Below are 26,243 nucleotides of genomic sequence, written 5' to 3'. Positions count from 1 at the left end.
GGGAGCAGAATTAGTCAGTATCTGGAAAATTGCAGAGAATAAAAATAAATTGCAGGCTGATATGCAAACTGATGACAATTGTTAATGACAAGTTTAAAATTTGGACAAAAAAGGGTGTTAGGTTTGCAAACAGTTCTGGAAATAAACATCAAAGTAATATGAAACAAAACAATATTAATTAAATAATCTAAAATAGAAAAAGATACATTATTTTTGTTAATAAAAAATCAAACAAAAAATCAATGTTGAAAATGTTTTGAAGATATTTTAAAGTTGTAAAAGTTTATAAAGTTGAAAAAAAGAAGAATGTTTTGTAGTAAGTTAGATCAATTATACAAACAGTAAAGCTGAAAATTACAATCTCCAGCTGAAGCAAACTTTTTTGTTTTCATCTTTTATCAGAAATCTGAAGTCATTGATGTCTATAAGTTAACACAAAGATGGGTTGTGGGGACATGGATTAATCTAACAAATGGCACAGTACAATCTCCAGCTGACCTAATGTTGTGTTTGTCTTTATCTCAATATCCTTTGTTGAGATTTCTCCAGAGCACATTACGAATGTTTTCTGTTTTCAAGACAAGAAAGGAACTGTTGTTCCAATGTTGAATACATTTTGGACTGTCAAGCAAGTCTATTCCACCACATGTTCCCCCAAACATCAAACACCATTTTTATTAAAAGCATTCTTATTAACAGACAGGGTTTTTTTTCATCCTGAAAAAAACGGAAACAAAAGTGTTTTGGGAGATGGGATATTTTCACCAAGCAGCTGACGGTTTGACAGCAACTGCTACAAGAACATCCCCAAACAGCCAAAGGCCACAAATAGATGCTCACTTTGCATGATAGGCAGCCATCTTGGTTTTAGCACTTCAAGTACTTCATCTGCAGCTTCAAAACAAATGTGTCCTATCCGCCTCCAGATTGGAGTGAGGAACAGAAGAGATAGCATCAATTTTTGCAGGGTATTTCTGGAGATGAGTACAAGAATGGGAGCTATCCCATCTGGAATCTGGATTGAGTCCGAGACGCAGACCCAAATGTAGAAACCATCAGGCAAGCTACAACCTCTTGAAACTGACTGAAGGTCCACCAACTACTTCATTACTGCAGAAGAGACATTAAGTACTTCATAAATTTCCTACATCTTGATGTCTGGAGATACATAATATTGAAAAGGAAACCCTTCATTAGAAAAGAAACAGAATGAATGGTCATGAATGTTCCCACAATTTTTTGGGGAAAAAATAATGGCAATACTCAGTAAGGAGTTTCAAAGCATACAAGCTTTCTTGAAACTTTAGAAACATGATTCAAACAAACCAGATGAAAACTTAACCATCGTCGTCCTGCCCGTGAGAATGTATGGCTTAAGTAATATCATGGCAGGGGACACATCAAGATGGGATTCGCACACTGAACCCATGCAGGGAATAAATCCCCACAGATCACCTGAACAGTCTGCCCCAGAACAGCAGCGTTACGCATCATGGATTTGTTATTACCCACTTTGTGGTAGATGTGACTTTGCACGGTAAGAGATAACCTCAACCTTCCACTGATTATTGAACAATTATTTTTTTCAATTTATTCAAAATGAATTTTTTCCCTAATTCAAGAGGCCAACTGAAGCCAGACCGAAGACTGCTCCTTCAGTCAAGAGGCACCTCTTTCAGAGCTTTTTTTCAAGTCAGCAATGGCTGTGGTGCTTTGAGTGTACAGAGATTGGGTCAGAAGAGGAAGGCTTGGATGTTATCAAGGGCAGCTGCCTGCATAATTCAGGGAACTCAACTTACAAATCACTTTCCCTTAACCAGAAGTACACATGCATGCTTTTCCTAACTCTGTTTGAAGTCTCCGATAGTGTTTCCTTGTGCCAGCTCTTACAAGATTCTTGTAACACCATAGAAATGATATTCAAAATGGAAACGAAAGATAGGACGTGAAATGCGATTAGGTTTGCAGAACAATCTCAAGTGTGTCAGTGTTATGAACCAATACATAACTCCAGTTCATTAAGATGCCTATGAAGTACACACATGAGTTTAAGTGTATGTATCTAGCTTGAATCTCTTCTATTTAATGTGCCTATGCATAAACAAGACTTAAAAACTAATCTTTACTTTCAACCATAGTTGAGCATGAAAACCTCAGGTCCTTGTGAAACATGCCTTGGATATTAGCAGTGTTAAAGATAAAATCCTAAATAACTTAATTGAATTTTCAATAGGGTAAAAAATAATCAAAACATGTAAAACTTTTACATTAGGGTCCTACAGATGTCCTTCATCCAGTCATGTCACAAGGCAGGCGTTGTCCTTCATCCAGTCATGTCACAAGGCAGGCGTTGTCCTTCATCCAGTCATGGTCAAAGGCAGGCGTTGTCCTTCATCTAGTCATGTCACAAGGCAGGCGTTGTCCTTCATCCAGTCATGTCACATGGCAGGCATCCTTCATCCAGTCATGTCACAAGGCAGGCGTTGTCCTTCATCCAGTCATGTCACAAGGCAGGCGTTGTCCTTCATCCAGTCATGTCACAAGGCAGGCATCCTTCATCCAGTCATGTCACAAGGCAGGCGTTGTCCTTCATCCAGTCATGTCACAAGGCAGGCGTTGTCCTTCATCCAGTCATGTCACAAGGCAGGCGTTGTCCTTCATCCAGTCATGTCACAAGGCAGGCGTTGTCCTTCATCTAGTCATGTCACAAGGCAGGCGTTGTCCTTCATCTAGTCATGTCACAAGGCAGGCGTTGTCCTTCATCTAGTCATGTCACAAGGCAGGCGTTGTCCTTCATCTAGTCATGTCACAAGGCAGGCGTTGTCCTTCATCTAGTCATGTCACAAGGCAGGCGTTGTCCTTCATCTAGTCATGTCACAAGGCAGGCGTTGTCCTTCATCCAGTCATGGTCAAAGGCAGGCGTTGTCCTTCATCTAGTCATGTCACAAGGCAGGCGTTGTCCTTCATCCAGTCATGTCACAAGGCAGGCGTTGTCCTTCATCCAGTCATGTCACAAGGCAGGCGTTGTCCTTCATCTAGTCATGTCACAAGGCAGGCGTTGTCCTTCATCCAGTCATGTCACAAGGCAGGCGTTGTCCTTCATCCAGTCATGTCACAAGGCAGGCGTTGTCCTTCATCCAGTCATGTCACAAGGCAGGCGTTGTCCTTCATCCAGTCATGTCACAAGGCAGGCATCCTTCATCCAGTCATGTCACAAGGCAGGCGTTGTCCTTCATCTAGTCATGTCACAAGGCAGGCATCCTTCATCCAGTCATGTCACATGGCAGGCGTTGTCCTTCATCTAGTCATGTCACAAGGCAGGCATCCTTCATCCAGTCATGTCACAAGGCAGGCGTTGTCCTTCATCCAGTCATGTCACAAGGCAGGCGTTGTCCTTCATCTAGTCATGTCACAAGGCAGGCGTTGTCCTTCATCTAGTCATGTCACAAGGCAGGCATCCTTCATCCAGTCATGTCACAAGGCAGGCGTTGTCCTTCATCCAGTCATGTCACAAGGCAGGCGTTGTCCTTCATCCAGTCATGTCACATGGCAGGCGTTGTCCTTCATCCAGTCATGTCACAAGGCAGGCGTTGTCCTTCATCCAGTCATGTCACAAGGCAGGCGTTGTCCTTCATCCAGTCATGTCACAAGGCAGGCGTTGTCCTTCATCCAGTCATGTCACAAGGCAGGCGTTGTCCTTCATCTAGTCATGTCACAAGGCAGGCGTTGTCCTTCATCTAGTCATGTCACAAGGCAGGCGTGGTCCTTCATCTAGTCATGTCACAAGGCAGGACATTGTCCTACATACAGTCATGTCACAATGCTATTATTCCACTACACAGCATGATGACAAAGTCAAAAGGTCTCTCATTTCCACAGTTTGGTTGCAAACAAGGAAAATGAAGGAGTTTATGGACGTAACTGTTTAACAGTCAGACATAAAGTTAATGGACACCATTAAGCCTTGAGTAAGTTTATCATTTCTAAAGTACATGTTGATGATTAATGTCTGCTTATTTCTACAGAAATTATCAATAGTCTTGTGTAGTTTCAAAGTCAACCAATTTACAACTGAGTTTGTATCCGTCGTATCAAACATACACCTCTGGCTAGAAAAAGCATCGAGCCTTAATATAGGACTTGGGCTTTATTTTAAGAGAGGCCAAGGCCCTGTCACACAAAATAATTCTATGGCGAGGACCGTTGTTAGATTGTTCAAGTATGGGAGTTAATTCAGGACAGATGATGAAACATTGTGGAAAAGACTGCTCAGGAAGCCACATACGTTATACTGCAAATACTGAAAAAAGGGGCCCGAAATCAACAAGAGAAAGAAACATCTTTCTACAATAACAGTCAAGACTTTGCCCTATCACCCTCAAAGAAACTTAAAACTGTTTTTCTTGTTGAAGCTTCAGAACAACTTGACACTGGCTTTTTTTATCAGCGGGATCTTCTTTCCGGGAATAGATTTCTCTGAAATCCATCAAATGCCTTGCAATAGGCCTGGAGGTAAATCGCAAAGTTAGCCATCAGTTCCACATGGTCTATCCAGCAGGGAAATGTCAACCTAGGCTACTTCTAATCAAACTGTCTGTGACTGGCTACAGTCTCTGATAACCTTTTCATTTCATGACCGTGATCTTTCTCATCAGAGACACCATTATCTAATTAATTACAAAGGTGGTATTCAGCTTCCACTTCAAACATGACACCTTTTCATCCATAAAATGGATCAGGTTTACAGAGGAATCAAAACCTCGTTGTGTAACAATTCAAATCTGTTAATGCCAAGGTATGAAAGGTTGTTTGCATTTTTAAATCATGTGATTAAAACTCATTGAAGTTTTCTCTGGTTTAGTCACACAAAGACATCCAACAGGCAATCGTAGCACTGAGATCGCATAACTCTTAAACTTTGTCACAGACTTATGACAGTTGTAGCTTTTAGATAGCGTTGTGGAACAGGAACCTGACAAGACAGGAATGGTCCATAGTATGAGCAATGATCACTGGTTCCTAGATATGATATCAACAAGTTTCCATCTGACAGCTCCATTGGTGGTCAACTTTTTAAGCATAATTCATTCACAACAATTAACATGATCACCTACCTTTAAACTCAGCTGACAAACATGGGGTACTGGGAACATAAACTGTCCAGTTCTTTATATCTTTTCAAATTGGTAAAAAAATTGGTTACAAATACTCACTGTTTTCTTGCAGGTGTGTCTCTGTGTGTAGAACTCTGGTCCAATTGTCCCTTTACCCTGAAAGCAGTCGCTGACAGTCTTGTTGAACAATTGGTCAATGTCTGCCATATCATAGTCACAAAACGCAGACATTCCTGGTGGCATTGTGGAAGAGGTGATATTCTGTGAGAAGACTGTGTACAGTCTCCCTTCGTGAACCTGGACTCCCTGGATGATGTCATACCTCTGACCACTGGCATTTTCACAGAAAAGTGGCAGCTCTACATAGGAGTAAAAGTACTTGTCCTCTTGACAAATTCGGCTGATCTTGGAAATATACCTGCTTGAATTTACATTATCTTTCTGCACAGACACAAAATAGACAAATCCTTCATTCGAGAAACCATCCACAAAACGAATTTTAAAGCTTCTACGGAACTTTTCCAATATGTTTTTCTCGGTTGCTCCAAAAGAATCTCGATAAGAAAATTCCAGGTCGGTTAGTCGTCTACTACTTAAACTGGGAACCATATTCCGATAAGTGCTTATTCCATTACTGCTGTAGGTAGCTGCAACGTACAAAGCCAGCTCTGAATTTACACTGGGTGCAATGAACATGACACTTGATGATTTATCATTAGGCACCACAGGTTTCAGGAATAACTTTTCAACATGGGTGATATTCTTCAATGAAACCTTTTGGCAAAATCCATGAAAAAGACTAGAGCATAAAATAAGTGTGTTTTGCATAGAGTCAATGACTAATCCTTTGGTTTGGCTACTAGTTTGTTTTTTTTCTTTCTCGCATGGAAGTAACGGTGGTGGGCACTGAGAGTTATCTTCCCTTGGTCCTGTTGAGGCACTCTGAATAAGAAACAGCTCTGGAGAGAGTTTATGTAGCCTGTTGGTAGCACCTACGAATATATTCCCTGTTTGAGCATGAAGGGCTATATGTTGAAGTTTTTTGCCACTTGGGTCTCTAAATGTCCGTCTGACTTGCATTGTGGAACACAAACAGAGTCCTGTTGCTAAGAGCAACACACACAAATAGGAAGCAGCCATCTTAGATTTAGAGATGATCCTGATCTGCAACAGAAAGTAAGAAATTTAACTTCTGCACTAACAATGAACCATTTCACTCCAGGAAATTCCTGTAAATGTCAAACAATCTCCCACAACACAAAATGAATAATCCAATTCTTTCAGAAATTATAATAATTAATTAACTAATTGACAAACAAATGTCAACGTGTTCACAAAGAAAAAGGTTAACTGCACAATCATGCAGAAAACTGTTATTAGTCGACAGGAAACAACTTCAAAGAATCTTTTCCATTTTCCAATCATACAATTCCAAATTTTCATAGCGGCAAGCAAATCACCCTCTCTATGTCACGTTTTTGTCAAAGTGGGGAGAGTCGCTTCCTTCAAGCTGAACTCATTTATGAGTTATGAATGTGTTGGGCATCAAAGTCTCAATAACAGCTGAGGTTGTGCTCTCTGCAACTAACGCCAAAATCAGCATTGCGCAGCAATTGCAGCTGAACAGGAAGTGTGCAAACTGCACATAAAAATGCATCTCCACTGGGCTCAGATATCTGCAAATTCCCGACTGCCTTATCATCAAACAATTTTTTTTCCAAAAATTTTAATTTCCTGATCATTAAAGCATGAGCAAAGCAACTGCTGAGTTCTTTTTGGACAACCTGGGTCTTATCAAGACACGGCGCTGAGAACACAGACCTATGAAGAGAAACTCACTGATGAAAATTTATCAACATGTAACAACTTTTACTAAGAATATTCATGTAGGATATGTCATAAAGATAAACAAGTAGTTAATTTTGATGTAAAGTGCAAGAATATGTCATCACGTTCAGAGATAGGATTTTGTCTATCGTATTTTATCGCTTCATATAAACCTCTTTCATATAAAGTGTTTCTTCAGAACATTTGCCTGTGTATGGACTGGGGTGACCCACCTTATCAAACTCGCAACACGCTCAGAGAAATCTCCCTGATAGCAGACATAAAATGTTAGCCATATTTAAAATCTGATCCTAACACGAAAAAGGAAATTTAAACAGCTGACGTTTTTCATCGTTACAACGTTTTCTTCTTTACTTCAATGCAAAAGGTATTCTTGAGTCTTTCAGAATTCATCTGTGAATATTGTGAGGCAGTTCCTTTGAAAACATTTCATGTGAGTGCAATACATGTAGATGTGACTGATAATCTACACACAAGACAAACAGTGAGCAGGCTCACTAATACACCTGACTTCAACTCCAATATATTTCCAAGTTCAAATCATGAAAAAGGATTATTTCCTCAGAAAATCCACAATCAAAATCACCGCACCTCTCCTATTGGTATAGAAACTGTTCCATAATTTGAAAAAATCCATGAAGTAGCTTTCAAGTTATAGGTTGCACAAATGTTTCAGAAAAAAAAAGTAAACAAATGAAAATTAGATATTCAAAACAATCTTCATACTGCACCTCTCCTATTAGTATAGAAAATGTTCACCAATTTTGAAAAGAATCAGTAGTTTCTTACTTATAGGTCGCACCCAAAAATGTCCTCAGGACGGACAGATGGAATTCCTTGGTATAACAATATACCCCCACCCTATTAGGTCAGTCATATTTTAATCTCCTCATAATTCTTTTCATAAGCCCTGAATACATTTCGATCAAGAATGTCAATAAAAAAACAAGATTAGATGAAGTAATCCTTGCTTGTTTCACAGCCCTTCGGTACCATAAAAAATGAACACAAGTTATTGATTCCCTTCACTGCATAAGGATGGTGCTTTTAAATAAATTAAATTGCCATGGGATATTGAATATTTGATATCAGGAAATATTCAAACAAGGATAATGTTTAGCACTATAAGATCAACAATTTCTTACCATATCTAATGAAATAAGGACATTTCTTTTCTGTATACATGAGACTAATCATAATGTAAGAGTGAGTGAGTTGGGTTTAACGCTACTTTTAACAGTATTTCAGTTACATCACGGCGGGTCAGCTTAATGGCGTAGGAAAGCCCGAAGTGATGCAGGTCTCAGACGTTTACCACTTCGGTGAAACCCACGAGCACGGGTATGGTGCTGACAAACCTAGAAACATAATTCGGGGCAAACCGGGATTCGAACCCACAATCATAGGTTTCTGGTGTGTCCAAGGGACGCAACTCTGCACAGCGAATCGCGGCGCCTTAGACGACTGGGCCACATCACACTGGCATCCAGGCATATTACATAGGGTAATAATATAATTTACAGTTTTCCAATGAGAATGCTGTTATTCACCAAAGCATTCGATCTTTAACCTGATCGGCTGAAACTTGCTGAAAAAGAATGCAGCATTCCAGTCTAATTATCACAAGTTTCTCCCTTTTTTCTCTCAAAATAAATAGCTTATCTGTATTGAGTCGACCTAGGTATGGCACAGGGTGAATCTTTAAGGCTCAAGGGTTATATATACTGTCAGTCAGACACAGCTGAGAAGATTACATTAACCTGCAGGCATCACTGACTTGCAGTTATCTGTGCGGACGCACAAATCTGCACCCTGTTTATACTGCGCATGCTTTTTGTCAGTAGATACTGCACGCACCTGCTTAGCAAATCTGCCTCAACTTCGTTTCAACTTTGTTGAAACATTCCCCTAAATGATCCTAGCTTCGCCCTTCTTTTCTCCCCCCTTTAGTTGCTGTTTATTTTTAAATGTCTGCCTTTTATCGTTTTTACGGCAACTGTTTAGTCACATGGTTGGGCAAATCCTAAGCAACTGTTGACACGAAATGGTAATTGTTTGCTTGTTAAGATTTAAAGCCATTTCTCAAAGATATCACATACTTACTCACTAAAATGTCAATACTGGCAAATAATTTTAAACATTATCATCCACTGTAACTGATTCATTAAAAAAAATCAACATAATAAACAATAAATTTGCATTGTTCGTATACAATATAAATTTGAAATTTGAAAGTAAAGATGAAATTCATACTTTCATAATTAATAAATCAACCGTAAAACCGGATTCATTTATTTGCACAATAAGAATGAATACAAACATACAAACAACCATAATTCAGATAAAATCAACCATTACACAGACACAATCAATTGTTGTATAGGCAGAATCAATTGTCATACATGAACAATCATTATTCAGATACAAACAATTGACAACAAAGATCAATCAGCTGTCACACAACAGTTGTCATTCCAATCTAATTGATCACTAGCATCAAGGAGAAATCACATGTCACAAAAGACCAAGTCAAGTTGCAACAAATTCTGGAGGGAGGTCCATGGCTGTAAATAATGGCGATTATATGGATAACATTGTTTCCATTTAATCTCACACTGGCTGCACCAGCATTAGGAGCTAATCCTATTAGAGTCAAGGCGTGAGGAGCAGCCGTGATGTGTAGCGGTGTTTACCAAACATGCAGATAAGCTTTGTTTAAGATGGCGTGATAGAAGCTCAAAGGATGCTGCCAGCTAACCAACATGCATTACATGCCTAACTGGGCCTTCCGAACTGTTTACTATGGAGCACATACGTGAACAAAATAATTTAATTGTCTTTTTTGAATGTTCTAGTGTGATGTATTGTGATGATTTACAGTTATTCTTGGTGATATTGCCAGCGGGGAAAAAAATAAGATTGGTAATGAATGATTGGTAATTTCAACCTAGCAATCAAATCTTATTATGTCAACAAATTGTGCAGCCTTATCAAAATAATGTAAACTTTGAAAGGCATTTAGAAGTGATACACATAAGGAAGAGCATTTATGCGTTCCTTATAATAAAGAAGATGACATCCATAAATTCTCCTCCCAATGTTCACTACCAAATTATATTTGTTTGTCCAGCAAAAGGTAAAGATTGACTTTATTCTTCCTCATCTTGGACTGCTGATGTTAACATTCTAACTTTGGCCTCTGAAGCAGTTGAGTACATACAGGTTCTGACCCGTGAAGATCTGGGGTAGAATAGGTCTTCGGCAACCCATGCTTGTCGTAAGAGGCGACTAATGGGATCGGGTGGTCAGGCTCGTTGACTTGATTGAAGCATGTCATCGTATCCCAATTGCATGGATCGATGCTCATGATGTTAAAAACTGTTTTGTTTCGTCTCTAAAAATGAAGAGGGTCCCTGTTTTCCTTTTTATTATATTTTTATAACTATAATTTAACAACAGACCCTAAAACAAATATATATCCAACACAGCCTATGCAAGTCTATAATATTTGGTAAATCTGGATTTAATGCGGTTTCAGGAAGAAAGTTCCTATAATTTTACTTGACTAATTAATTAATTCAAATAACAAATTTCGGTAAAAAAAGGTTCATGTTAGTCTACTTGTTACACTGTTGTAAATGTTTCTCTGTTTCAAAGATGCCGTCCCAGCATCACACGTCCTTATCGCCAGCTGGTGCGGGTTGCATGCTAGCCCTTACCGTGAAGCACATATTTTGTCATATTCTATCTCCCCCTTCCCTGTAGATCCATCAACTGGATTTGTGAGTGTCATTATCTAAGTGGCTTGATAGAGCTGGTAATGAGGCTGGCCTGAGCCGACAAGCCTTACATAACGTACTGATGGAATACAGGGGTCTCACTCACAGATGGCTGTGAGCCACTGCTGGGGGGGGGGGGGGGGGGGGGGACCCCATGGAGGGGAAGGAGGGGGAAACAGTGAGGGGGAGGGACCATCTTCTTGAGGCAAGGGAGTTAACTGACAATTCCACCCTTGCCGAACTTGGCTGCAATTATGGAGTTATTTTGGCTGGACTATCTGGACTAAAATGTCCATGTATCGTCCAATCAAAATCGTGTAACAAAATCAAAATCCAGTTCGTCGACTGCCATGCAGATTTCGCTCGATTGCAGGACTTGCAAAGCATGTGTACCAACATCTAAACATCAGCAGATATTTTCTAAATGTTTTCATGTTTTTAATCAAGGTGCTCACCTCATTTGATGCACTTTACGAAGTAAGGCTAATGTTATTACAAAATAGATCTTGATTATAGATCAGATCGTCTTCACTTCCAAGTGATGTGAAAGGTGGAATCTGATTGGTCAATAGGAGGGAAATAAAAGGACATAACTCGTAATAGTCACTGGTGGTGCAATGATCGAGCCCAGAAATACCAGTGTAGTTTGGCAAGAGTGGTAACTGGACTGTTACTGTTACTCCCTTGAGTCGGGAAGATGGGGAAAGATGGTCTTCCAGTGGGGAGAGGGATGGGGGTGATGTGGTTTCTCTTGTAGACCAAACATTCACCCCCATCAAACTTCTCCCCTCTAGCAGCCAAGCTATACTCATCCCATTTTCAAAGCTAAAGCAGAAATTAAGTGATTCCTTTATACTGGAATGTTCCTTTAAAGAATTCTTTTGACTTAACCTTATACCTAACTCTGTTTTGGATAGTATACGTGTATTGGAAGGGGCACCTGTGGGGTAAGGGCAGGGGGTTGGGTCTGGAGAGGGGTGGGGATGATGGTCTACCAGCTGGGTTAGTGAAGAGAGGGTGGTGGTCGTGTGGAGTGTGTGTGTGCCCTTGCATGCGCTTGTTCATGCAACTCCACAAGTCAATTGTTCTGAATGAGATCATACAAAAACGAATCAAACGAGACCTTCAGACAAGAGGCCTGCTGTAAAGCTTAGTTCTACATAAACATTATATTAATTGATTACAGGACTGATTAGCTGGTCATGTGTGAGATTCATGCTTGGCTCGAGTGTTGAGTCACCGGAGTGTGTTGGGTTTTACACCTCAAAACACTGATGCAACAATCTCTTATCATGGTATTCATGGTCCCCAAACTTCAAAAGTGCCTATCAAAGACTTCACTGATGCAGCAGTATCATCGTTGGGAGGACCAAGAATGGCCTTCACACAAAGCAACAGACTACGGACTTGAACCTAATTGTTTGACCAGCAGACACATAAACAACTGGACTACCTGACCCTCGAAGAAGGGTCGAAGGAGTGCACATGAAATGAAAGTAATGAAAGAGTGATCTTTTTGAAGTAACAGCCATGGGTTGGAGGAAGAGCCACTTACCTTAAACCCTTTAACGGAAAGGGGTTGTGGGGGGGCTCGAGGAGAGGTGCTGACAGGGCTTGGACGAGGATATTGAAGAGATTGAGAGGATGAAGGTGGCAGCACTTAATATGACCCATACCAAGTGGCGGGGATGGGCTTGGGGGTGGGGGTGGTCGTGGGGGACAGGCACATAAAATGAACCACAGAAGAGGCTTTAGGGTCAAGGATTATTATGAATGGTTGCAATGGATGAGTGGCACTTAGTGACCAGATGGCATGCTGGGTAAAGCAAAGGTTTGCTTCAAGTGCTGTGTTTATATCCTGGAGTTAATTGCATTTTTATTGTCTTCACATTTTCCAAAGTCGTTATCAGTAAAAGCTATTTGTACAAATTTGCATGAGTCAATACTCATTTTAAGTCAAATCCAACAAAAAATATTTTAATTTGCCCTTGAGACATCTTTATTTCTGATTATGACAACAAAAAAAGATATTTTGAACACTTGATCTCTCCAATCTGATGAGGTGAGAGCAATTTTAAATTTGAAGAATATTTTTGGCAGATATAAAGTAGTTAACAAAATGCCTAACCGTGTACAAATTTTCAAATGAAAACGATAACCATATACCACATTTAAGCACACAAAGACTTTGAGAAGATGAATGTGTCTAACTATTATTCACTGACATAAATCCTTCTGGAAGTCCGCAGTCACATGGCCGTTTGAATGCTTCCAAATTACACCTGTGGCCCACATACAGCCATTACCTGTATTCCCATCTTTGTGATGACATATGTACAAGATATGTTCACAGAGAACCTTTCATAGGCAAAGATCACGGGCCATAAATTCCCCTTTATCAAGAAACAGTTGCCCCTTTTATCTCATGGGAAGGTAAATCAAATTAGTCTGCCGCAGTCTTTTATCCACTGGTTATACACACAGGTATTTAGTTGAGGGGCAACTACACCTGATATTACAGGTAACATCCCAAGGTGTACCTGCATTGTTGCAACTAAATCAGGAAAGACGTTCACCTTTATCAGCATTGCAACCATAAAGATCGAACACGGATATAACAATATTAATACATAATATTTAACATTTGTAATTTCTCTTTCTCGAGTGACTGTGTATGTATGCTGAATCAGCATTTCTTCTCCAGCATAGAGACTCAGGTACTGAAAACTTTCTTCAATCTAAGTACACGGTGAGAGGTGTGGGCATGGTTCAACATTGTAACAGCAACATTCCTACCATGTCACTGCTATACAGGAGCACAATGAGGCCAAAATAAATAATAGTCTTGGTTCAGGCACTGCCCACATCATCATAAAGTTCATTGCACGTTTCGTTTTTTGTTTTCATTTTCAGTTTGTTTTTGTGAATTATGTTTAAGTATTAAGATTTTTATATTTTTTTTGAAAATGAAAATAAAAACAAAACGTGTGGCAGGCTTTATGATGATGCGGGTGGTACCTGAGAACCAAAACTATTTTTTTTAAGCCTAGATGATAAGAATACAAAATCAAATATAACCTAATATGTAAGAATAAAATGAGTGCATTCTTGGCTTTTCAAAGTTAGGGTTATCTTTCGTTGTCAGCTTTAGAATTAACTTTTTGACAGACTACAACCATTTATGCAGGATGTAGGTTGTATTTGCTAGTTTTTGGACATTAACACTGTTGGCACCATTCCCCCAAATTGGGTTGGTGAATCAGAACATTATGTGCAATGCAGCCTTTGGTGGAAGGTATATGTACATATAATGTAAGGAACACTATGACCACTATACCATTGTGCACTGAACATTTGAAAGCATGCCTTTACACAAATATGGTCATATTTATTTACCTTGCGGTGCATTTTAACCACATTGTTAACAGAAAAGGGGAATGCTACTCTTTTTCTACTATAAATGTCACGCATAGAGAAAATACATTATGTTGGAAATGTCAAGTGGTACCAGATATAGACAGAAACAAAAACTACATTGCTAACTATAGTTGTCACAGTTAGGTCTCAGGCAACTTCTGAACTGAAGCCTTTTAGAAAAAACTGGCATTCTAACCAGAGCAACACAGACCACTTCAAAGTGATACTTTTTAATTTACCAACATACAAGAAAATAGTATGTTCTCTGTATCATGTGTGTTAAAATAAACTATCCACAAAAAGCTGTTGATATTATGAATGTAAGGAGATATTTAGAAATCAAAAGAATCTTCTTATTCATGATCTTTGGATGAGGTTGGTTCTTCTAAAGCATTTTCATCAAAAGATTAGAATGCTAATGTAAATTCAATTTATGCTATTTTTTCCTGTAAAAATAACCACATGTATTATGAGTGCATGAGACAGTGCTGAGTCAACACACAGCACATGTATAAATGTTGTTAAGGTCATACACATAACTAACAAAATATACACGGATACTCCATATTGACTCACTACAAAGCTCTCTTATCGCTAACACAAATATCTAGCATGGGTGGAGAAACATGGCTACTGAAATATCTTTATTGGAAACCCATAGTGCTATTTAAGTTAGCTTAGAAGAGCTTTATGGCATATCACTGGATAAACTTTGAAATTACTTGGATAATAAATACAAAGGCAATTGAGACACCAGAGATAGTCAATTATGCTTGGAAGCTTAAGGCACTTCAAAAGCAGTGTGATAAAAAAAAGATGCTTTAGTCAAAAACGAGAAACACATCTCAAATAGTCATCCTTCCATTCATCCTGCAAAAAGAAGAGGATTCGCAAAAATAGTCAGTGACAGTACGCGACTACCATTTCTCATTAAGCCTTGTTACCAACATCAATAGCAGGCCATAATCAACAAACAAACACACAAATTCATGACACCTACCAGAGCAAATATCACCACATGGACAGACAGCTCACCAGAAATCGTAAACTATCCTTCAGCTATGGCTGGTAATCTCCCAAAGGACAAGTCTTGGGATGTGGGGCTAGACCCTATCTGCTGCTCCAAACCAAGGAGGGGCCACACTGTCCCCTACAATCTATTCTGAAGCAATTACAGCAGGACAAAGAGAAGAATCTCCCACCCAGCTCAATGTCTTGTCCTGCAGACTTCATTCACTTGTTGTGCGTCTGCCTGTTTGAGTTATATCCACAGCAGACGTGACTGAGGCAGACGGGTTAACCCTTTGTAACTGGTTAACCTTATCTGCTTCAAACTGGATGATTATTGACAGTCTGGATTTGTAGGTATGCTGCTGACAAATGCATTAACCCTTAAGTGGTTAAATCTCAAATTATTTTTAACTTTTGAAGGTGTAAGCATGACTGAGGCAGACAGGTTAACCACTTCCAAATCATTAGCTGTTTACCCTCAATAATTAAGAATGACTATTGAGTGAGTTGGTATGTAAAGATATGCAAGCACTTTAACCTTTATAACATAATTAGTAATACAGACACCGGTGTATAAATGTCAGATTGTTTGCTATCATGACAACCTTTGAGTATGGTTTTGGAAAGAGTGGTTTTGAAGTAAAAACATTTAACCTCCAAAATTTGTTTAATTTCTTTGTTCATTAATCTTAAGAAAAAGAATTGAACTTGAGCATGCAAACAAATGATTTTAAAAACTAGACTACCTGATCATTTCTGGTTTAGCAAAGAAATTCACATAACTATCTCACCTGAGTATTTTAACTCAGTTAAGTATAATGATTAAGATACCTCTGCAATGAACTCCATAACATCACATCAAGCAATTACAAATGTTTATATTCAACAAGATTTTGATATAATTCCAAATAAATATCAACATGGACCTACAGACTAACATGAAATTGTTTTTTGCACAATAAATTCTCATATATTTCTGTTGTTTATAAAAGTACATTAATTTTGCTAGCTTGACTTAACTTTTTTTTATCATCTTGACTGGTTTTGATAAAATCACATGCAGGTACTCCACAGTCATTGGTCACTTAAGACAAACACAAAGTATCTGAAATGAAGTTATGTGTACGTTTCGATAAAAACAAGCATGAAATACACATATTTGCAGCCAATACCGCCATTTTCTGTCTAAGTCAAAAATCGTTGCCATGGAAACTCAATTTTTTTTTTTTTTTAAAATTCCAAACTATGAAAAGGCACCAGTTCACCACTAGACCTATCTATGCGCCAAGTTTTATCTCCCATGGTTTTTTAGTTCTGCTCTGGAAACGAGATGATGCAGACGGATGGAAGGACAGACGGACAGCACCAATTACTGTAATCCATTTCTACTTCATGGTGGGGGATAATACCTCCATGAGGGAATCCTCAAGTCAAGAGATGAGAAGGGGATGAGCATAGGATGTGCGAGCTGCAGAGATGAGCATAAGCTGTGCGAGCTGAGGAGGGGATGAGCATAGGCTGTGCGAGCTGAGGAGAGGATGAGCATAGGCTGTGCGAGCTGAGGAGGGGATGAGCATAGGCTGTGCGAGCTGAGGAGGAGATGAGCATAGGCTGTGCGAGCTGAGGAGAGGATGAGCATAGGCTGTGTGAGCTGAGGAGGGGATGAGCATAGGCTGTGCGAGCTGAGGAGGGGATGAGCATAGGCTGTGCGAGCTGAGGAGGGGATGAGCATAGGCTGTGCGAGCTGAGGAGGGGATGAGCATAGGCTGTGCGAGCTGAGGAGGGGATGAGCATAGGCTGTGTGAGCTGAGGAGGGGATGAGCATAGGCTGTGCCAGCTGAGGAGGGGATGAGCATAGGCTGTGCGAGCTGAGGAGGGGATGAGCATAGGCTGTGCGAGCTGCAGAGATGAGCATTGGCTGTGCAAGCTGAGGGGGGGATGAGCATAGGCTGTGCGAGCTGAGGAGGGGATGAGCATAGGCTGTGCGAGCTGAGGAGGGGATGAGCATAGGCTGTGTGAGCCGAGGAGGGGATGAGCATAGGCTGTGCGAGCTGAGGAGGGGATGAGCATAGGCTGTGCGAGCTGAGGAGGGGATGAGCATAGGCTGTGCGAGCTGCAGAGATGAGCATAGGCTGTGCGAGCTGAGGAGGGGATGAGCATAGGCTGTGCGAGCTGAGGAAGGGACGAGCATAGGCTGTGCGAGCTGAGGAGGGGATGAGCATAGGCTGTGCGAGCTGCAGAGATGAGCATAGGCTGTTTGAGCTGAGGAGGGGATGAGCATAGGCGGTGCGTTCTGAGGAGGGGATGAAAGCGGAATGGGCATGTGATTGTTGTACTAAATATATGCTCTGCATGGACTGACGACACTTCAACAGAAAGGGTTAAGTATGATGCTGAGGCTCAGCCTAGCATTGCATAAATAGAGCCATGGGTAGAATTGCACTCGGCGAAATCAGCACTGCTTTATCTCACGGAGATATACTTTTTTATGGCACTCTTCATCAGCATTTACTTTTTTATACACTTTTTTTCCCCTCTGAAAACCAGCGATATTTCCCTGCCTGCAGAATGCTAGTTTCAATCAAGTTTTGAGAAACTTAGGGCATAGGCCTAAGTCAAGTGTTCTACAATATCAAGTCTCAAACTTACGAAATTTAAGTTATGACTGCAATACCGTACCATACACAACACAAATAAAATGCAATTAAGATAATCAGTCATTTGCGAGAATTAAATTAGTCATGATTACAAATAGCAAATTTGTCAAGATTACATGGCAAATAGCACTTAACTTTATTGACAGCTAACATTAAACTTCATTGACAACTAACGTGGAATTCTCTGAAGGGAAAATCCAAATTAACACATTCAAATACTCATTTATCTAATCATTTATGTCCTCCTTAAATTGCAATTATACAGCTGCAGAAAATCAGGAACACAAAGAATAATCTGTCTGCTTGGGCTTGACAAGGATCCACTGAAGTGTCTCTATATTCTGGCTTGTGAGTATCATGTCGAGAGGTCATGTGTCAATACAGTTGTAACAATCTGTGCCATCCAAAACAATTAGTCTCAATGCTGGAGCAAGAAAGATTTTCACTGAAGTGTAAAGCCATACTCATGTTAAAGGAGTGCTTGAATACTCATTACTAACAGTAATTAAAATAGCTCTGTAACCATACTAAATGCGTATGGCCTCTTTCACGTTGGCAATGGCAAAAAGTTCCTGAGCATGAGGAGTTTTCATGTATCACACCATGACCTTACCATCAATCTACATTTTATACCATGACCTTACCATCAATATACATTCCATATCATAACCTTACCATTGATATATACATTTCATATCATAACCTTACCATCAACATATCATATAACCTTACCATCGATATACATTTTATACCATGACCTTACCATCAATATACATTTTATTCCATGACCTTACCATCGATATACATCCCATATCATAACCTTACCATCGATATACATTCCATATCATAACCTTACCACTGATATACTTTTCATATCATAACCTTACCATCGATATACAATTCATATCATAACCTTACCATTGATATACATTTCATATCATAACCTTACCATTGATATACATTTCATATCATAACCTTACATTAAATATACATTTTATACCATGACCTTGCCATTGATATACATTTCACATCATAACCTTACCATCGATATACATTTCATATCATAACCTTACCATCAATATACATTTTATACCATGACCTTACCATTGATATACATTTCATATCATAACCTTACCATCAATATCCACTTCATATAACCTTACCATCGATATACATTTCATATCATAACCTTACCATCAATATACATTTTATATGATAACCTTACCATCGATATACATTTTATACCATGACCTTACCATTGATATACATTTCATATCATAACCTTACCATTGATATACATTTCATATCATAACCTTACCATCAATATACATTTTATACCATGACCTTGCCATTGATATACATTTCATATCATAACCTTACCATCGATATACATTTTATACCATAACCTTACCATCAATATCCACTTCATATAACCTTACCATCGATATACATTTCATATCATAACCTTACCATCAATATACACTTCATATAACCTCCTGATCGATAATGGTTTTCACTTCTTCAGTATAGGATCATACAGTTAATTTTAACATCTTTGGCTAGCACAATGGTACAGACAGGATATAAATTCAGCTGATAGATGATGGAAACCGAACAAACCATTATGACTGCGATGCTGGGATCCAGGTATTATGCAAGTGATCGACTTTTGGTCCGAGATTAAAATTGTAGCACTGTTTATATATTTAAGTTTTCTTACAATCGTCCTGCGTACTAATAACAATGCACTTGAATGACAAACAAAAATACTAAAATAAAGATCTTGAGTGTGGGTGCTGTCATGTTTGCACACACAGCAGCAGGAACATGTTGTTAATGTGCATGTAGAGAAATGTAAAAAATGCCCATATTTGGGCATATATCAATATGCATGCACAACCAGATTTGCAATCACTTTCAGTTTGGCCTGTTAACAAATGAAAGTTGTTAAGTATTGACACTAAAATACACATTTAACAAGGGTAATAAATAAAATACCACACTCATTCTTGTCAGATACCATTTTTTACAAAACTCATGAACCTTCTATGATATTTGACATCGCTTTAATTTTTACTCAGTCAGTTACCATAGAAAGTCAACTCCATTTGTAAAAATGGTATCTAACGAGAATGAGTACAGTATTCTCAATATATCATACCTTACCATCAATAAGATAAGATAACATATATTGGAATACATTCCATTGGAGAACCGATACAATGTAAAACAACCTTACCACTGAGATATGTATTGTATCATCACCTTACCACATAGATGTATATTATCCATAACATCCCGCTCTAGCTATCACGGTACATTTTGTACATCTCGAGGAAGCTACAAGTTACATACATCGTAACAGAAGAATCTGTTTCGTGTTCTGTATGAAAGCATAGAGGTGTTTATTATCAAACAGATGTAGATGTGCACATCTTTAAACAACAGAAGTCGTCACAGCTGCTGCGTATGGTTCATCAAAGTGCGTGGCCATTCCCCACAGAAAGTGTTACTTGAAGCGGACACAATGAGTTGATAAGGGATCCCCATGCTTTGAAGTAGCAGCTGCACCCTGGTGTTGCAGCAATGTGTGCATGTGTGAGAGCAGCGAGACCACCCCTCCACTTAACTGCTCCAGTCTACCATAATGGTGTTTGTAAAATCTCAGGATCTTGTGGCCTACATTTCCAAATTTTAGCAGGTTCTCCCTGCATACCTGTCGGCCCTAAACCATATGTACACCCCTGACACAATCCACTTGGAGAAGTACTGCCACAGCTCTTATAATATGAATGAAATATAAAACTTAGTTCCACTTGGAAACAGTTTTAAAGGATTTTCACAAGGCAGTTGCTGCAATTTTGAAATACTATTAGACCTAAATATGTGTTTATGAATCAACTGAATACATTACCAGTCTATTATTCCTTGTCATTTACATACAATAGGTTGAAAGCAGAATAAGTTTGGTAAGACACTGTATTTAGGCATATTCCAACCATATCTATCAGGGGAGATGCATAGCACTAGACCCACGTTAAGTCTCTGAAATGACATAACTTTGATAAAAACAAGCAACTACAAAAGGAAACCCCAGTGTGATGGGAGATTCAGAACCTTAGGAAAATCTTGATTTGCTTCATTTAGAGCTATAGCATTACAATAAGGACCGTGTGAAAGTGAAAATAATATGGTTAAGGGACTGAGACAGACTAGCATGGCTCCAAGTGGGAATCAAGCCCAGGTGTTGAGTGAGTTGTTTGTTTACCACTGCACTCGGCAATATTCCAGCCATATAATAGCCATCTGTTAATAATTGAGTCTGGACCAGCCGATCCAGTGATTGACATCATCAGCATGTACACAATTGGGATTCTGATGACCTGCAATCAACCAAGTCCCCACACCTGACCCCAAAACCCAATCTATTCAGTCACCACTTACAACAAGTATCGGTTGTTGGGGACCAATGTTCTCACCCCGATTCCTCAAAGGTTGAATAAGAAGTAGATGTTATGGTGTCTTTAGTTGCCGTGTGTCATATTTGGGAAAAATATTCAGCAAGACATCAGCAAGTAAATACACCATATACAGCAACTAAAGACAAACCAACAGATTTATTATGCCGAAACGTTTACACTATCTGGTATCTTTATTGCACGTGTCATGTAAAATGAAAGCTTGACAAATATAAATGACAGGGCCAGTACATATGTTTCAGATACAATGCATTTATGTGAACACAAACGTTAACAATGGAATATATTTTACACTAAATGTGAACGTTTAGACAAGTATTTTAGCGAAAAAGGAGAGTTATCAGAAATCTGCAATCCACAGTAAAGTGACAGCAGCCCGCTTTATCCTAACGACTGGCTGCTATATGTTCTATTACCCTGTGATGTCATCGGCATCACTATTCCTTGTGACGTCATCCAATATTACGGTATGTTCTATGATGTTGCTGTTTGTAAATCAGTGAACTCCGTTGTGAGGTTATTCATTCAGACACTTAACGTATGCTGCTGTTAGTTGTTTTGTTCTTTGGGGGATTAGCTACAAATTCTATCTATTTTAGCTGTAATAATGGTAACATCATTTCTTTTGGCAAAGTATCATTTGCAGAAGCCTTCAGTCTGTTCAACAGACCTCCTTTGTCGACTTCTCTACAATATGTATCAATAAAGTCACGAAAGTGATTTCTTTAAAAATGCATGTCCTTGCACATCACAATTAATGACATAAAACACAAAACAGTGTCGAGTAACAAATTTCTGTACCAGAATTTTTATGTGAAATATGTGAGGTGGGTGTTGGAAAATCCAAGATGGCTGTTACTGATGGCATACTGTCTCATATTAGGTCAGTAACAGCCATCTTGGATTTCTACTGACAGTATATGGGCTCATATGGGGTCAGTTAGTCTTGCACCATGGAATATATTTATTTTATGAAAAATAAACAACAATCTAGATATGTATACAAAAGCAAGTCTAGCCAGCTCTAGCTTGCTCTATTCCACATATGAAATCAACATCAGGAAGATAAGTAGAGAAGGGTATTGTGTAATATAAGATTTCATAGACTAAATGCTAGTCTAAGGGTCAGTGGTTCTGCTCTGATTGGTCAATCACACTTTAAAGCATAATAATGCCTGATATGTATGTCTCAAATTTAGCATTGAAAACGTATAAAATGTTCACACAAACAACTTGGCAACTATACTACTCAAAAGAAGTTAAGGATCATCGATTCTTTCATATTACAATTGTTAATCTGCTCTGAAATGAGAGATTACCTGTAGTAATATGAAAGAATCGGGTGATCCTTAACTTCTTTTGAGTAGTATACATTAGATGTCTTACAGTCTCTCATGCAGATTCTGAAAGATTAGAAAAATCCCAGGCAAGTCTACAATACAATATTCTTCTTTTTATTACATATTGAAAGACATTTCTAACCAAAAATTGAATGTTTTCCTGTTAGACTAAACTAAATGTTAGTCTCAGGACAGTGCAGAAAATCAATAGCTGTCTAAGATTCCCTTTGAGAAACAGCAGCTTCCAAAGTGATCTCACTTGCCCAGGTCACATCAAGCATGGTTACAGAAAGTGGTCAGAGATAGCGAATACAGGCTCCAAATGTAGGTCTTGATATACCAAATGTTTTCATACTTTGACTGGAAGCTATCTGCTTGTCGTTACTATCCCCGACCAGTGTGACATCATCCAGCAGTATGCCTGTGTGAGGTAATTATAGGGAACTAATGTCGACCAGGAAGTCATGATTGTAGCACTGTAAGTATTGGAGTCAGACTGTGAACTGTTTGGTGCAAGCTGAACCAAGACAATAGGTTGGACTCTTTTAATGAACAATTGGCAAAAGATCAGATCTCAAATGTATTTGGAGTGATTCATTCAGAAATGTAGAGTACTAACTGATACTGGTTGTTCTCATAAACACAATAAATATCCTTTCAGCATATATCTCAGACATGTTTGTCAGTCTGAAGTGAGGTTTCAGAATGCTGCCCTGTCTGTACCTGCATGGCTGTGAGAATGCCACCTGAAGTTTGACAGAAGCTTGGACCTCCCTATCTCCGTAATAACAGGGTTGAATGTCTGGAGAGTATCGGGTAGCCCACCGCTGGGACACCCCTCCTCACACACACCCCTCCACCATTGCCTCCACCCCCCAACCCTCAATGTCCTTGTGGGACACAACATTGTCCAAATGGTAACATCAGACAGGCTGTACTGGTAACATCAGATAGGCTGTATTCGTTTACCTACTTATTAAACATGGTGTAGATAACTGTCATGGCCTGTCAAAGTACTAACCAGTCCCGTGATGGAGATCTTTATCAGAACACAGATTTGCTAAATAAACAGAACTTCCACTGTGTGAACACTTAAGGCTTACAGAACAAGCTCCCATCAAGGCGTCATAACACCATAACAGTTCTAAGGTCTTTTCTTCATGAATGTCAAAGCTAAATGATGAATATCACTTAGACTGTCTACGGAGGAACTTGTAATTTTTCATCTTTATCAACCTCAATACATGTGAATAGAGTAACAGGCTACAATTTCATTCATTAATAGCTGCCTTCTATTTTCTGAATGTTGTCAAGTCCAAAAGATGTCTGACCACATGAAATATCACAGAAGCAAGGCCAGAGGGAGTTAGTTACCTTTGTTTGTCACTGTTTTGGACAGCATGTCATTTACAACACGGCTTGTAAGTTTTATGTGGGAGGAAAGCAAAACATGGTGTAGATATTAGGTCTTGGACGAGTCCAAATTTATTACCCGGGTACCCACCCCACTCTTACCAAACCATACCCGGGTACCTGCTGTAGGTCTCAAGATATGGGTACAAAGTGTCCAATTGGGAATTGTTTGACCAGAGCCCTGGCAAAGAGTATTGAGGTACACTATAAAGATCTGGTCAGGTAGATTTTATCATTATTCAAACAAATAAAAGTCTGAAGAAATGTGTCCGGTCAGAAAGAAATGCGAACATTAGTAACCTGTAGTGTAACCATAGTGTTCCAGATCATTTTTGTCCTTAAACAATATATCACGTGACTAACCACGGGTCCTACTCAGTACCCACCCGACCCAAGTTACCCGTCCCAGCCCTAGTAGATATTAAATGTTTACCACACGAGCATGGGAATGGTGCTGACAATACTAGAGACATAATCAAGGTAAATCTGTGGTTCGGGATCATAATGAGCTGAACATAAGTAAACAGCAGATTCCGCCACATCCGTGTCTGGTATTAATATAGAAACTGTGGAATATTTGGACAGGATATTGTTAGGAATGATAATATACCAATGCCACTTAAGAATAAATTTTCACAGATTTGTGAATTCATGGTGCATATAGGAGATGAGGAATGAGGGAGTTAGGATTAATGCAATGTTTGACAGTATTCCAGTTATATCAAGGTATGACAGCTAAGTGGGGGAGGAAAGCCTGGAGTGATGTAGGTTTCAGACAGTTACCTATAAGGTAAAACTCACCAGCACAGGAATGGTGCTGACGAATTGAAAACAATCAGGGTGAACCGAGATTCAAACCCACAACAATAGGCTTTTGGCGTGCCCAAGGGAGGCAACTCTGCACAGCCAAATGCAACACCTGAGGAGACTGGGCCACCCATGCATACAGGAATCGTCTTGAACTTCACTCCAGTTCTGAAAGATTACAGGACCCGTGAAGATCCTGGGTAGAATAGGTCATCAGCACCCCATGCTTGCTTTTAAAGGTGACTATGCTTGTCGTAAGAGGCGACTAACGAGATCGGGTGGTCAGACTCGCAGACTTGGTTGAAGCAGGTCATCATATCCCAATGGCATGGATCGATGCTCATGACTCATGTCAATCACTGGACTGTCTGGTCCAGACTCAATTTACAGACCGCCATCATATAGCTGGAATATTGCTGAGTGCGGTGTCAAACAACAAACAAAGACAAAAGATGAAAGATCACAGAAGAAATCCTATGCTTCAATCACAAACAAAACAAGGGGAAACATAGCCAATTCTGCTACAGATCAAGTTTATCTTGAAAGGAGGGACTCGCCTACCACCAAACAACCCCACACATTCTCCCCATTTTTGATTCCCTTCGGCCATAACAGGCAAAGAGATAGAATTTTACATGGAATTTGTGCTCTTTGCAGTTTACAATGCTATAACTTATTGTCAGACAGATGGAAGTCAGATCATAAAGTGCTGCCACATTTTGTGTGAGGGACTTGGAGACAATGCACTTTGATGCTAACACAGAGCAAAAAGTTCCTCAAAGTGTCTTTGTTTATGGATGTAATTCTAGCTGAATGTTATCAACACAGAGAAAAGGGACTAAATCTGTCAGCACTTCCTACACACAGAACAAACACTGCAAGGAGTTGTGTGCTGCTGGCAGTATGTGGAGTTGAGTCTGCCTTACAGAATATGCAGGTGGACAGGGAGTAGCCTTGCTCCAAGGCTGTACTGAAAGAAAAGTCCATGGATGTGTAGGAATTCTATCCTCCTAATAGGCAAGCCAAGATATGTGGAAGGACTCCAGTCTCTTATAGGGACAACTTGTTCTTATTATTTACATGATCTAGAACTGATTTAAACTAATAAATATTGCCTAAAAGACTTGTGCAAGTCTAGACAGGGAGCAGCCAGGGCCCGACCCTGTGGATGGCGCAGGGAATATACATCAGCATCAAATACCACAGAGCTGATGCAAAAACACAACAATCATATCCCCTGCATTTGCAAGCAAGGTGATGGCTTGTACTTTCAGTTGCGTTTATCATCACAAAATGCATATGGATGTAGTTATGAACTTCTGTACTACATGCATGTAGAAGTGATGATCACGGCATCTGATTCACACACTTGACTTGG

General features: G+C 39.4%; 1 protein-coding gene across 10 annotated transcripts in view; it reads right to left on the bottom strand.

Annotated features, from left to right (window-relative positions):
* Positions 1-26,243, bottom strand: part of LOC124119254 (plexin A3-like) — a 142,438-nt gene that overhangs the window by 59,810 nt on the left and 56,385 nt on the right. For 6 of the 10 annotated variants that reach the window (XM_048396992.1, XM_048397000.1, XM_048396999.1 and 3 more), the window contains one exon: positions 5,214-6,278. In XM_048396992.1, coding sequence (XP_048252949.1) covers positions 5,214-6,254 — 1,041 coding nt within the window. In that variant the 5' untranslated portion in view covers positions 6,255-6,278. The other 4 variants (XM_048396993.1, XM_048396995.1, XM_048396997.1 and 1 more) reach the window with 4 other exon arrangements.

The sequence above is a fragment of the Haliotis rufescens genome, unplaced genomic scaffold, assembly GCF_023055435.1.
Source record: "Haliotis rufescens isolate VD_foot unplaced genomic scaffold, xgHalRufe1.0.p SCAF_16, whole genome shotgun sequence".
Classification (NCBI taxonomy): Eukaryota; Metazoa; Mollusca; class Gastropoda; order Lepetellida; family Haliotidae; genus Haliotis; species Haliotis rufescens.
Note: the sequence above shows the minus strand (reverse complement) of the source record. Positions and strands in the feature narration are given on the sequence as shown.